The sequence below is a fragment of the Protopterus annectens genome, chromosome 1.part1 (genome assembly GCF_019279795.1).
Source record: "Protopterus annectens isolate FY-2018-M chromosome 1.part1, PAN1.0, whole genome shotgun sequence".
Classification (NCBI taxonomy): domain Eukaryota; kingdom Metazoa; phylum Chordata; order Ceratodontiformes; family Protopteridae; genus Protopterus; species Protopterus annectens.
In genome coordinates this window covers 136,243,332-136,256,999 of record NC_056726.1, presented here as the reverse complement: position 1 = coordinate 136,256,999, position 13,668 = coordinate 136,243,332, and the positions used below count along the sequence as shown (strand labels likewise).

Genomic DNA, 13,668 nt, shown 5'->3' with positions numbered 1-13,668 from the left:
CTCTTCAAGAAAAATCTTGATGAGTGGATGGGAAATAGGAAATACACCCCAGGGATCACTTCTGTGTCTCTGCTCGACAGTGGCACAGGAAAATAACTTTCTTGGGTGGCATAAGCCAGGGAACCTTGTTGGCTTGGCTTACGTAGGCCCTTGGGTTGATAGCCTAGTACCTACATATGAACCTATGAACCTAGGTAGCCCTTGAATGATGTGTGTGTGTGTGGGATGGAGTGCATCAGTGATGGGGTGGTAAGGCCAATGGGGAGTGTAGTTACTGTATTTTTATTTTTGCTTTGGTATTTAAATTACCAGATGGATGATTTGGGGAACTGGGAGGGAGTGCAGTGAGAAGTGGAAGACGGCTATATGAGTGGAGTGGGGAGAGAGAGCTGTGAGTGAGTGAGGGCTGCATGTGTGGCAGGTAAGCAGTAGATGGACGAGTTGGGAATGGCCTCGGTGTTAGTCGCAGGTTCTGGTGGGGGAGTAGGGCAGCATGGATGGCTGAGGTGCATGTCAATTATCCTATACAAGAGTTCCTTTAGGATTGGTGCCTTCTGATTAATAATAGCTGTATTTTCCCTGGGTCCCCTGTCTTACCTTGTGTGCTTCTCCTTGCTTCCTAGGCTGCTCCTAGTGACCTCAAGTTACGTTGCATCTGTGGGGTGGGGGAGTAGAGCTATTCTGACTGGTCTCTGGTGTTCCCTATCTTTACCTCATGTTGAAGGGTGGTTTTGGGCCAATCGTCTTGGCAGTCAGTGGGTGGTAGTCTTTTTCCAGTTGTAGGTCTTTGAAAAGGGATTTTCAGCCATTTTCTGTGCTGGTAACCATTCACTTGTGATGAATGAGGTTTAGCACATGCGTGTTGAGGTGTTGAGCCATTGCTTCCACCCTGGCATGACGGAGAGCTCAGATGTTCCTGGCTTAGTCTCAGAGCTCTACCAGAGTGCAGAATAGCTCAGAAGGAGCTATTAGTTCAAGTACGAACTAGGTGGGGGGGGTACTTTCACGACTCATTCAGAGTCCGGGGGGGGGCAGGAGGGCTCCGCACAACAGGGTGTCAGCTTATAGCAATGACTGCAGCTTTCTATTCATTAAATTTCAGGTTTTACACAGCAGAGTAGCCCATAGCTTTCAACTGCCCCTGATTTTCAGGGACGTCCCAGATGTTGACTGAAATTTTACCTCTGTCCCTCTTAGTCCTTTTTAAAGCTTGTGACTTTGGTAGGAAAAGTGGAGAATTATATGTAATAAATAATGCCAATGATTAAGAGGTATAGACTTCTTTACTTAAGAAAATGTATAATAATTCACGTACTCTTATTCTGTTGATGTCTTAATTTAATAGGACTAATATTTTTAAAGCGTCCCTGGTTTTCTTGATTTGTCCCTGATTCTGTTGAAATTTATCCTTGATTGGTTGAGAGCTATGGAGAAGCCTAGTAGACTAATCCATTATGCTGTAGTTGACAGGGTGCTGGATTCAATATGTAAGGTCTTGGGTTCAATGCTTGACAGGGGTGTAAATTTATAAAGCAGAGCTGAGTTGACCTAGTGGGCGAATGTACAATGCTGTAACTGACATCTGAAGGAAGAGCCATGAAACAAGTTGTTTTTTTCCTCACTTAGGGAACTTTTACTTTGACTATTTGGGTTTGAATGGAGTTATGAGGAGGATGTCAAATTGGCTAAGCACGTGGCTGTAATCACTGGCTAATGTATTTTTTTTTCTCTCGTCCCCAAATGGCTAACATGCAGAGACTTCGGGAGGTGATAGTGGCACAGGTGGAAGAACTGTTCTAAGGGGTGTCTACTGCTGATGCAGAGGTGACAGAGCAGGTGAAGGAATCCAGTCAAAAGAGGTGGCGGTCCACTCCAAGGGCTATGGCAAAGGGTTGTGGCAAGAAGAAGTGGGTATCGAGGTGGTTCCAGCTAGCTTCCAGGTGGGACTGAAGACAGAGGATCAGGATATTACATTGACTGACTTGGCAAGTGGGGTAAATGCTGTGAATGTGAGGGTAGTTGAGGAGGACAGGGAGTCCATTGGGATGGATTTTGGTAGAGAATGGAATACAGTGAGGGGTGCTGCTATGGAGGTTGCAGGGATCTCTGGGTCATGTGGGGGGAAGCAATAAGGGAGGGCAGTGCAGGATCAGTGGGAAGCACAGGATTGGGCTCAGAACTAAGTTCTGATTTTGGCCTTCACCCAGGTGACTGGTTAACCACACAGGCCTTGGGTCAGGGATCAGCTGCAGTCTTCTTGACACTGCACATTCCTTCTGCAGTCAAGGAAAATTTTTGGAAAGGGGAGTATGTGGATGTCTTTGAGTTAATTGATGCTGAGGGGGTACAACAGCTGGTTGAAGCTGAGTCGGCTAACAGTAAGGATTTGCTGGCTGCCTTGGCTGCACTGGGGAGGAACAGGATAGAATTTGCCCTAGGATATGGGATAACTAGGTCATCACATGGTGGTGCAACTTGAAAAGGACAGGACTTTGGCTTTACCCCCTTTGGGTTATTTTCTCAAGATTCATGAGGCACAGTGTTTATGGCCAGGGAATGCTTGGTTATGGTATGATCAGAGGTTCTGGAAGCGAAAAGCAGTGAATCCTTCTCTTCACTGCGAGCTGCGGCATCCCGATATCTGGTTGGCTACCATGATGGACAGTTATTGGGGGATTAATAGAAGGGGAAAAGGGTGAGAAGGGGTTGGTGTGTATTGGGCCTTTAATGGTGGAAGTTGTTTGTGGATAGGTTGCAAGTTCTTGCACGCTTGTTCAAGGTGTGGGTGAATCATCCAGCCATTCAATGTGGGCACCATGAGATTAATTAAATGACTGCAAATTTCACTTCAGGGGAGGGCACCTTTCCTTCTGCTCATGGGTTTCAAACCCTTAGGGGTCGAGGTAATTTTCGTGGATTACGAGGAGGTGGGCTCTTCAGGGGGATTAGGGGAAGGGTCACCTTTTCCCATTAAGGTGGAGGTTTTATGATGGTTGCTCCAAAGCTTTCCCAATCTTGTAGATATTAGATGGGTTTTATCAAGGGTTATCTGTTAAATCGTTGGTAGTTGGAGATGGGGTGGTTTGCAATTGGTTTGATCAGTGCAGAGCAAGGCGAACATCTTGCGGGGTTTGGCTGAGAGAGTGTCAGGTGGGTCAGTTACTGGTCCCATTTGACAGTCCACCAATTGACACTTTTAAGGTTTCTCCATTGAGTCCAGTACCAAAGAAACATGCGGGGGAGTTCAGGTTGATTCACCACTTGTCATATCACGAACGGGCCTCGGTTAATGATTTCATTGCAGGTCTGGATGCCAGGGTTAGTTATGCATCCTTTGATGATGCTTAAAGGAGCTGTGGTTAGTGAAGGTGGATACTGAGTCTGCCTTTCATTTGCTGCCAAACAGGCAGGAGGACTGGCCTTTACTGGGCATGGTAGTAGGTAGTGAATTTTATCTTAACAAGTCCATGCCAATGGGTTGTTCAGTTGCATGTGCAATATTTGCGAAATTCAGTACAGTATTTCATTGTGTGTGGCAGCAGACAGTTGGTACACAGAAGGCGGTACATTACTTGGGTGATTTCTTGCTAGTTGGGGAGGGACGAGAAGATGTGCAGGAAGGGTTGTGGGAATTTGTAGGTATGTGTGACAACTCAGGGGTCACTTTAGCTCAGCATAAGTTGGAAGGGCCAGCAAGAGCTTTATATTTTTGGGGATTATTGGTGGATGCAGAACGAGGATTGTTTTGCCTGCCTATGGATAAGATAGACAAACTGAAGGCTACAATAAGGTTGGTTGTGGCTAAGAATATGGTACAGATCCAGACAGTTATGGAGCTGTTAGGGCTTTTGAATTTTGCATGTTGCACAGTGCATCCAGGCATACTTTCTGTAGGTTACTGACTTTTTTGTTCAAAGGAGGTAAGAGTAAACACCACTGGATTAGGGTGAATAAGTTGGTTTCGGAGGATTTGTTGCTTTGGTTGTGTTTTTTGGATCAGTTCAACGGGATTTCTTTTTGGTAGGCAGATTGGGTGGGGCAAGAGGAACTTCAGTAATTCACGGATGCAGCAGGGGGTGTTGGTATGGGGCCTTATTGTGGTGGACAGTGGTTTGCAGCTAAATGGCCTCTGCATTGGAAGGAAGACTGGAAAAGAGAGGTTGTGTTTTTAGAGTCGATGCTAATTTGCAGCTTCAGTAGTTTGGAAGGAGCATTTGTGGAGGAAATGGGCAATTTTCCATTCAGATAACATGGCAGTGGTGCAGGTGTTGCAGAAGAAGATGGCCAGGTCAGAATTGCTGTTGTTGATTTTGCGTAAGTGGGTTTCACAGAGTTTGATAATTAATTTTTCATTTACAGGAGTGTATGTACCTGGGGTAAATAATGCCATTGCTGATAGCTTGTCCCGATTTCAGTTTTCCAGGTTTTGGCTGCTGGTGACAGGGGTGGAGGAAGTGCCGGTACTCTTGCCAGAGGAGGTGTGGAACCTTGGGTCAAGGTAACCAAAAGGTTTGTACATCATTCTTGGGCGGTGTCTACAAGGAAGGCTTATGGAAGGGCTCTTTGTGAATTTGATCAGTTTGTCTTACAATTGCCATAAGACGAAATGGTTTGGTCCGAGGAATTACTGCTTCGTTACTTAGCTCGAGCCTGGGGTTTAGGTAAAGCCTTACAACCAGTTAGGGTGGATTTTGCTGCAATTAGTATATTTGCGCAGGTATTTGGGTTATATGACTTTACAAAGTCTTGGACATTAGGGTGCATGTTGAGGGGGTGGGGAAGAGTGGCTGGGGAGTGCAGTGATATGCGATGGCCATTGATGAGGATGTTGCTGAAAATTTTACTGAAAGGTGTAGCCTTACTGGACGATAACTCCTCGGATTATATTATGTGGGTCACTTTGTGTTTATTGTTATATTTTGGTTGTTAGGATCATTACTTTTGAGGGAAGTAATGATAGGCCCTGGGACTGTGATTATTGGGCTGTGGAGGGCTAAGATACATCAGTTGGGGAAAGGTGCATCGATAGTGCTCAAAAAAGATAAGAACGTTAGGCTTTTCCCAGTAAGGTGGGCTACAGAATTCAGGCGGACTCAGGTGGGGGAACCATAAGACTTGGTTTTCTGTTTGGTGGATGGCAGGAGAGTGACAAGTGGTCAGCCCGTACATGCCATCAGGAGGGTTTTTAGTTGCATGGGTTTTCCAGTGGAGAGGTTTGCATCTCATTCCTTTCGCAGTGGTAGGGCTTCAGACTTGGCTAGAGACAGCAGTTCCACTGAGGTTATAAAAAGAGTGGGGAGGTGGTCTTCTAATGCATTTTATCTTATTTTAGATTATTGGCTAGACAGAGGGACCGAGCTAGGAGAGATGTGCAGCAGGTAAAGGTGATAAAGGATAATGAGGGAAACATACTTACATGCGAGGAGAGTGTGTTGAGCAGATAGAAAGAGTACTATGAGGGATTGATGAATGAAGAGAATGAGAGGGAGAGAAGGTTGGATGATGTGGGGATAGTGAATCATGAAGTGCAATGGATTAGCAAGGAGAAAGTAAGGATAGCTATGAAGAGGATGAAGAATGGAAAGGCTGTTGGTCCAGATGACATACCTGTGGAAGCATGGAGGTGTTTAGGTGAAATGGCAGTGGAGTTTTTAATCAGATTGTTTAATGAAATTTTGGAAAGTGAGAGGATGCCTGAGCAATGGAGACAAAGTGTTTTGGTACCAATTTTTAAGAATACGGGTGATGTGCAGAGCTGTAGTAACTACAGAGGGATTAAATTGATCAGTCACAGCATGAAGTAATGGGAAAGAGTAGTGGAAGCTACGTTAAGAAGGGACGTGATGATTAGTGATCAGCAGTATGGTTTCATGCCGGGAAAGAGCACTACAGATGCGATGTTTGCTCTGAGAGTGTTGATGGAGAAGTACAGAGAAGGTCAGAAGGAGTTGCATTGTGTTTTTGTAGACTTAGAGAAAGCATATGACAGGGTGCCTAGAGAGGAGTTGTGGTATTGTATGAGGAAGTCGGGAGTGTCAGAGAAGTATGTAAGGGTGGTACAGTATATGTACGAGGGTAGTGTGACAGCGGTGAGATCTGCGGTGGGAGTGATGGATGCATTTAAGGTAGAGGTGGGATTATATCAAGGATCACCTCTGAGCCCTTTCTTATCTGCAATGGTGATGGACAGGTTGACAGACGAGATCAGACAGGAGTCCCCGTGGACTATGATGTTTGCAGATGACATTGTGATCTGTAGTGAGAGTAGGGAACAGGTGGAGAAGACCCTGGAGAGATGGAGATATGCTCTAGAGAGAAGAGGAATGATGGTCAGCAGGACTAAGACAGAATATATGTGTGTGAATGATAAGGAGGATAGAGGAATGGTGAGGATGCAAGGAGTAGAGGTGGCGAAGGTGGATGAGTTTAAATACTTGGGATCAATAGTTCAGAGTAATGGTGAGTGTGGAAGAGAGGTGAAGAAGAGAGTACAGGCAGGATGGAGTGGGTGGAGAAAAGTGTCCGGAGTGATTTGTGACAGATGAGTACCAGTAAGAGTGAAAGGGAAGGTCTACAAGAGGGTAGTGAGACCAGCTATGTTATATGGGTTGGAGACAGTGGCATTGACAAAAAGGCAGGAGGCAGAGCTGGATGTGGCAGAGTTAAAGATGTTAAGATTTGCACTGGGTGTGACAATGATGGACAGGATTAGGAATAAGTATATTAGAGGGTCAGCCCAGGTTGGAAGGTTTGGAGACAAAGCCAGAGAGGCAAGATTACATTGGTTTGGACATGTGCTGAAGAGGGATGCTGAGTATATTGGGAAAAGGATGCTAAGGATGAAGCTACCAGGTAACCAGAAAAGAGGAAGGCCTAAGATAAGGTTTATGAATGTGGTGAGAGAGGACATGCAGGTGGTTGGTGTGACAGAGCAAGATGCAGAGGACAGGAAGAAATGGAAACAGGTGATCTGCTGTGGTGACCACTAACAGGAGCGGCCGAAAGATGATAATGATGATGATTAGATAAGGTCTGCACTGCATATGTTATTAATTTAATTTTCTTTCTTTCTTCTAGGCAAGCAGATTGTCATCCTGGGTCATTCTTATATCCACTGGGCAGAGAAACAGGCAGCAGTTAGAGTGAACAGACAGAATTTGGGTTTGTCTCAGTTAGCTTGGACAGTTACTTGGAATGGGGTTAGAGGGCTTAGATGCGATCAACTGATGCATTAGTTTGAAGTTACAAGGTTGAGAGTAGGTTATCTGCGAATATGCCAGGGTAATCCTATGGGCTAGGCTTGTAAGGGCTCCAGGGCCATTAGCCTAGTAGATGCCTATGAACTATTACTGGTGCACTTAGCTGGTAATGATCTGGGAATCCTTTCAAAGAAGCAGTTGGTGGATAGGATATCATAACAGAGGATTTGTTTAAGTTGCAAAATTTGTGCACTGCTATGTGCATAACATGGTCAGAGATAGTTCCACGTTTGACTTGGAGGAATGCGATAAGTTATCAGGCTATTGAGCAGGTTTGGAGGTTTGTTAACCAGATGTTGGCCAGGCAATTGGGAGGTTTAGGCATGTACACTATAGAGCATAGGAACTTCGAAGATAGTGATGTTGTTTGGTTTTGATCAAATTGGATGCATTTGAGTAATGTGGGCTTGGATTTGTTTAATGTACATTTGAAATTGTTTCTAGAGGGTATGGTGAAGGTTATGGGATAAGAGAGGGAACAGCCTGGGATCAGGCTGGTGATCAGAAAAGAAGGACAGGATTGTCCTCTTCTGTTCCGCATCTAGATGAGGTTGTTGATGGCATTGAGTTTGGGGATCAAGTGAGTTGTTGGATGCTGCTTGATAATAAGTGAGCTTATTTGGATGCTGCTTATTTTGAAAGGGTGAGCAGGTACACTGCCCATTTAAGGTTTGGTCAGGGTAAGTAGGTATGCTGCCCTGATGGATGATTTGAACAGGGTGAGTGGGTACGCTGCCCTGATGAATGACTCAGCCAGGATAAGTGGGTACACTACCCCGAGGTTGCTTGAAAGAATGTGAAGTTTCCAGTTATGTGTTGTTTTATGTGAATAAAGTTAATGATTTGGTTGCATTAATAAAGGTTGTCAACTGTCTTTTGGTGTTGATGTGAGTATTTTAAGGGGGTCGGGACAAATGAGGTTTGGGACAAATCAATTTGTCCAAAACCCTCTCTTTGGGGAAAAGGGGGGGAAAGAAGGCTAATATAGGAGGAATGGGAAAAGGGGAGGGAGGGGGGTTTTGGTGAGGTTAAGTCAGGTAGCTGGGCTTTTAATACTAAGGGTTTAATTGGCATGTAAAGTTAGGGGAAGTGAGGTAGGTTTAGGGAGGGACTTAGCTTTTATATTTTGGCAGCAGAGGAAGTGGTGTCACATTTAGCCATGAGTTGGTGACCCTCCCTCCCTCCCATTTTTTATTTCATGTTATCTTGTTTACTGCTAGTTCAGTGGTAGAGAAAAAGGACAGAATTGTCCTCTTCTTTTTCCCCTCTAGGGGAGGGCATTGATGGCATTGAGTTTGGGATGAAGTGAGTTTCTGGACGCTCCTTGATAACAAGTGAGTTTATTTAGATGATGCTTATTTTAAAAGGGTGAGTAGGTATGCTGCCCATTTAAGGTTTGGTCAGGGTGAGTAGGTATGCTGCCCTGATGGATGATTTGCACAGGGTGAGTGGGTATGCTGCCCTGAGGTCGCTTGAAAGAATGCGAAGTTTACAGTTATGTGTTGTTTTATGTGAATTAAGTTAATGATTTGGTTGTATTAATAAAGGTCGTCAACTGTCTTTTGATGTTGTTGTGAGTTATTTAATGGGTGGCCGGGACAACTACTCTTATGTAGCTGTAATAAAAGACAAGATGTCACAAGCTGATCTGAAAGCAAGAAGGAATTGCATTTATAATGCAAGTATAAGCCCAGCCTACCCTATTATTTAAACTAAAACATTTATAATACGAAATGCAATAAGTAGTACTGCTAGCACATGTCACCGTAATTCCATAACAGTGTCCAAAGTTTTTTGTTATGTGTTTAGCTTGTTGTCTGTTAGTTGAAATTACAATGTGTTCGATATTTCTTACTTTCCCTTATCACATGTCTGCACGTAGACAAAATGTTCATTTTTCAGGCCTGCTGTGCTTAGCACATTCTTTGAAAAAACAGTCTTGAATCATGTGATCATGAATCCCATATCAGCTTGAACTGCATTTTTTCATGTTACAGTAGATTCAGTTACAAAGTAAATAATGCCTATTACTACAGAACTATCTTACCTCAACATAACTTTTAAAAAGTAGTGTACGAATAAGTTTATAAAAAATATATGTAAAGGTGCAGGTGTACATAACATAGTCACCCATAAATACTTATTTTGACACCAATATATAACACCAAGTACTGTGAGGAAACTTACAACTGAACCAGCACACAATGAAGGGATTTTATCTCTCAACTTGTCTGGGAACATCTCCGGATCCCATGGCGTGAGCTGAAGACTGTTACTGCTGACAAGAAAGTCTGCTCTACCATAATGACCTTTCTACTACCATGGTCTTTGTGACACTGCCAGCCCAGCTATCTGGAATTTTGTAAATAATCATATGTCATTTGTGAATAATATGATTCATATGCTTGTCTTACAAATGTAAGAGAACTGTATGTTATGTACTGAGCTTCAAGAATGTAACCACAGCATACCTTACTGGAAAAGAACAAAAATTTATAGAAACTGTATACTTGTGCAAATGCATGTTTTAATAGTAGAAGCTGGAACATACAGAGTTAACTTGCAAAACTTCAAGAAAATAAGTTGAAATTGTTTTACGATTGTGTTATCTCTTAGTTTCAATGTGCAGACACAATGTCTAGAGGTAGAGGCTTTTCTATTGTCTTGAAACAGAAATAATTACTAGGTTTCAAATTTAAAAGTGTTTTTACTGCTCCATGACTTCCTAGGAGCTTACACACTTCTGAGAGATATGCATTTTTGACACAGAGGTGTTAAATTCTGAGCATCTGTTTAGTCTAGGAACTGAAGTCAGGTGACAAAGAGTGATGTCGTCCCAGCTAACCCAGTAGTAATGTTGATTATTAATTTAAGAACACTCTCAGAGAAAGACAGGGCACTTTGTATTTTGTCTTGAACCTAGCAAGAACATCCACTCATCTGCATTTACTTTGCTCTGTAAGTAAGTTTTTTAGGGCATAGAATCTCTTAGATACAGATAGGAATATAGTAAAAATTAGTTTAGATGTTTTCTGTATTTATTTGAGACTGTCCTGCAATGTTGTTTTAAAATATTTCATGTCATTCTGAACTCTGAAGTGACCTTGTTTGTTATTGAGTATTGTTTTGTTCTTTTATTTATTATTAAATATATTTAAACCTTTTAATTGTGGCTAATTTGTTTAGAGATATTTAAGCTCTTACAGTACTTGCATATGCATTTGGTGACACTGTATAGGCCACCCCAATAGCCTTGCTCTTGGTCACACTTACCATTTGGATAATATTAACATTACACAGTAGGACTGGGCACCCTTTGTAAGGGCCTTAGAGTAGCTGACAAGTAGTGGTTGGTGGCAGTGATAACTACCTTATAGTCTGGACAGAAGGGGCATAGCTAGTAAACCTGTATCAGCCTTCCCCAGGAGTGTCTGTGTTTTTGTATATAAATCAAATCTGAAAGTGTGTTTGTGTGTGTGTGTGTGTGTGTGTGTGTGTGTGTGTGTGCATGGCACGCGCACGTGCGCGCGCGCGCGCGTGTGTGTGTGTGTGTGTGTGTGTGTGTGTGTGTGTGTGTGTGTGTGTCAGCTAACTGGGCAGGTACACGAAGCATTGGTTGGACAGAGAGAGGGCTGGAGGTTTTTGTTTTGGCTTGACCACTCGGCTGAGATATTAACCCTATAGCTGTGCCAGTGGGTAGTCTTATTGGGGATCTGGAGAAAGAGACAGACACCAGCCCCAGACTGACTGTGGTCTATGTGTGCTCTTAATTCTCTTAGCCAATAGTGAGAATTGAGGATCCTTGATTGCTGGGCTGGTGCAGGGGCATCACAGTCTTCATGGGGACAAGCAGTTTAGAAAATGAATGAATGAATGAATGAATGAATGAATGAATGAATGAATGAGTTACAGACAGCAAAACCATCTCAAGGGGAAAGTCTTGCTATAAACCACTGGTGGCCCCAGTCAGGTGAAAATGATGTAAGAAAAACCTGTGACTTCAACAGAGACTAGGCTGAAAGTGTCTAAGCTGAATGCAGTGAATGAACAGGATTTGAAGGAAATACTCATGGCTCTAGCACTTACTTCAAGAAGAAGAGGAAACAGAGCAGAGTACGAATGTAACATTTTATTCAAAACAGCATATGTGAAGAAAGGAAGAAGAAACGGGTATGTGCTTAGGCCAGGTATGTGGATACACTACTCACAGAAAGCTTGTGGAAGAGTGCAGACATCCAGGAAATTATCAAAAGAATGAATAAGTGCAAGAAGTGGGAGACAGAATAGGTAGACAAAGATAAGAAGGAGTAGTGGTTTTCTAACTAAAAGGTTAAGACAGCAGTTGTAATTAAATAGAACAAGGTATTAACTAACCTTTATTAGCTTCTGGACAGTAACTCAGCAGATCACCTACAGCCAGTTTTTACAGCAAGCCTTGACACAGCACAAAGTCTCTGATCCATATTCTGTTATCTAGAAGATACTGTGCAACATGACTGATGCCCAAAGTGGTTGGTCTTTACAGCTCTTCTCCCAATAGACATGATCTAGAGTCTATGTTGCTGCCCTCAATGCAATTCTTGGATGAATTTGAGGAGAAAAAACACCCAGTATGTTTTGGTGAGGTATGAAGAACCCCACATAGAAACAGGGAGAACATGCAGACTCACCTCAGGCAGTGGCCTGTGGTCAGGACTGAACCTTGAACCATGTGCACAAGAGGTAAGACATTAACTATTATGCCATCTCTGAAATGCACTGTGGAAATTGTAGGCATCTTATTTTTTAGGATTTTTCCAAAACAGGAAAATACAGAAATAAGTCAGAAATGGGAGCATTTAGATGTTTAGTGTTAACTGGGTAAGGACTTAACAATGGCACATTTCCAGATGACAGTAGGTTGTATATATGCTGATAAAGGATACTAAAGAGTTCCCTGCAGAGCTAGATAAACCAATGGAATGATTGTCACAGACTGATATCCAGTGGGAGTTTGTCAAGGAGTAGTTTGGTGTTTTGAATTGTATTTATTTATTTATTTATTTTTTTTTTTTGAAGTATCCAGATCATCAAAGAACTGAAATATAATTTTGTTCCTTCATCTAACTAGGATATTAATCAAAACCGTGTTAATCTGTGGCAAAGTTATTTATGAGTTTACAGTATTCTAGCAATGTGATATTTTCTGTATACAGAGGCTCTTCATAAGGCCCATATATTCCATGATATGCATTCTTTTGTCGTATAATAACTGAATGTGATTCAGGGTGATGGCATAGTGATGCATAAAATGGATTATTGTTAAAACAGAAATCAGATTAATTTATCTACTGACTTTTTTCTGCTTTTTACAGAGAAAGTATCAAAGATAACCAAAGATACCAGTAAGTATTTCTTTAGTTATTTTCTGAAGTCTCTGTGCACTCCATTGAGATTTACAGTCACCTTTGACATACTTTATATAAAGCACAAATATGCATATACAGTTAAAAATAAACATGATGTTATTTCATATGTCAGTGTTTATTGTTAGGAAACATATTTGTTTAGTATGATACAGTGGTTTGCTATTTTCTTGATATGCAATAATGTGATCTGTTAGATGAAAGCTACTTCTTGCCAACTGCCCCTTTACAAGACACTCAACAATCTTGTAGTTGGTTATAACAAAACTGCTGCAGAGGGAAAAAGTGGCAGCACAAAAAATGTTCAAGTTTTGCCACAAATTTTTTCAAGTTCACTTAAATATCAAATCTAAAAAAAAAAAAATGATTGTCTCTCACCTGACCCGGGACTGTATGATAATTGATGTTCACACCAATTAAATTTGTTGAAACACTCTCATCAGTGACTTGCATACTGTTACATTTTTTTTTTCTTTCCATGTATTAATAATTAGATGGATTATGATTATTCAGCATTACATATGATACCAGTATCATCTTTTGACCATAAACTCCAATTCATTGAGTATACTATTATGTATTTGTCAACTATACTCGGCCATTACTGATTCTTCTTCTGTATAAAGCAGGCATAAACTTTCTTCTAACTGGCATTAATTGTAACATGTGGACATACACATAAACAAAATTCCAATGTAAAATTAGTAAATAAATACACTGTGCTGAAAATTCTTTTAAGGAAAAGAAAAGTCCCCTTTGTCTCAACATGAATACCCTTCTCTCAACATCCTATTACCTGTTTGTCTCGAGCCCTAAAGCTTGGCTTCAGCATTTTAACTTATGCATTTTTATGGTTTCATGCTTCTGGCTGTCGATATGCTGTCAATTTTAACTACACCTGAGTAATTTTACAACTAGTTCTATACAGTATTCAAAATAATAAAACTGAATAAGTTTTAGTAATAAAAAATAATCTGAGCAGCAACATTACAATATAATCAGAA

General features: G+C 41.8%; 1 protein-coding gene across 1 annotated transcript in view; it reads left to right on the top strand.

Annotated features, from left to right (window-relative positions):
* LOC122814249 (triadin-like) overlaps positions 1 to 13,668 on the top strand; it is a 674,993-nt gene that overhangs the window by 544,114 nt on the left and 117,211 nt on the right. Inside the window, exon 12 of the mRNA XM_044086849.1 lies at positions 12,614 to 12,643. Coding sequence (XP_043942784.1) covers positions 12,614 to 12,643 — 30 coding nt within the window. The remainder of the gene's footprint in view (positions 1 to 12,613; positions 12,644 to 13,668) is intronic.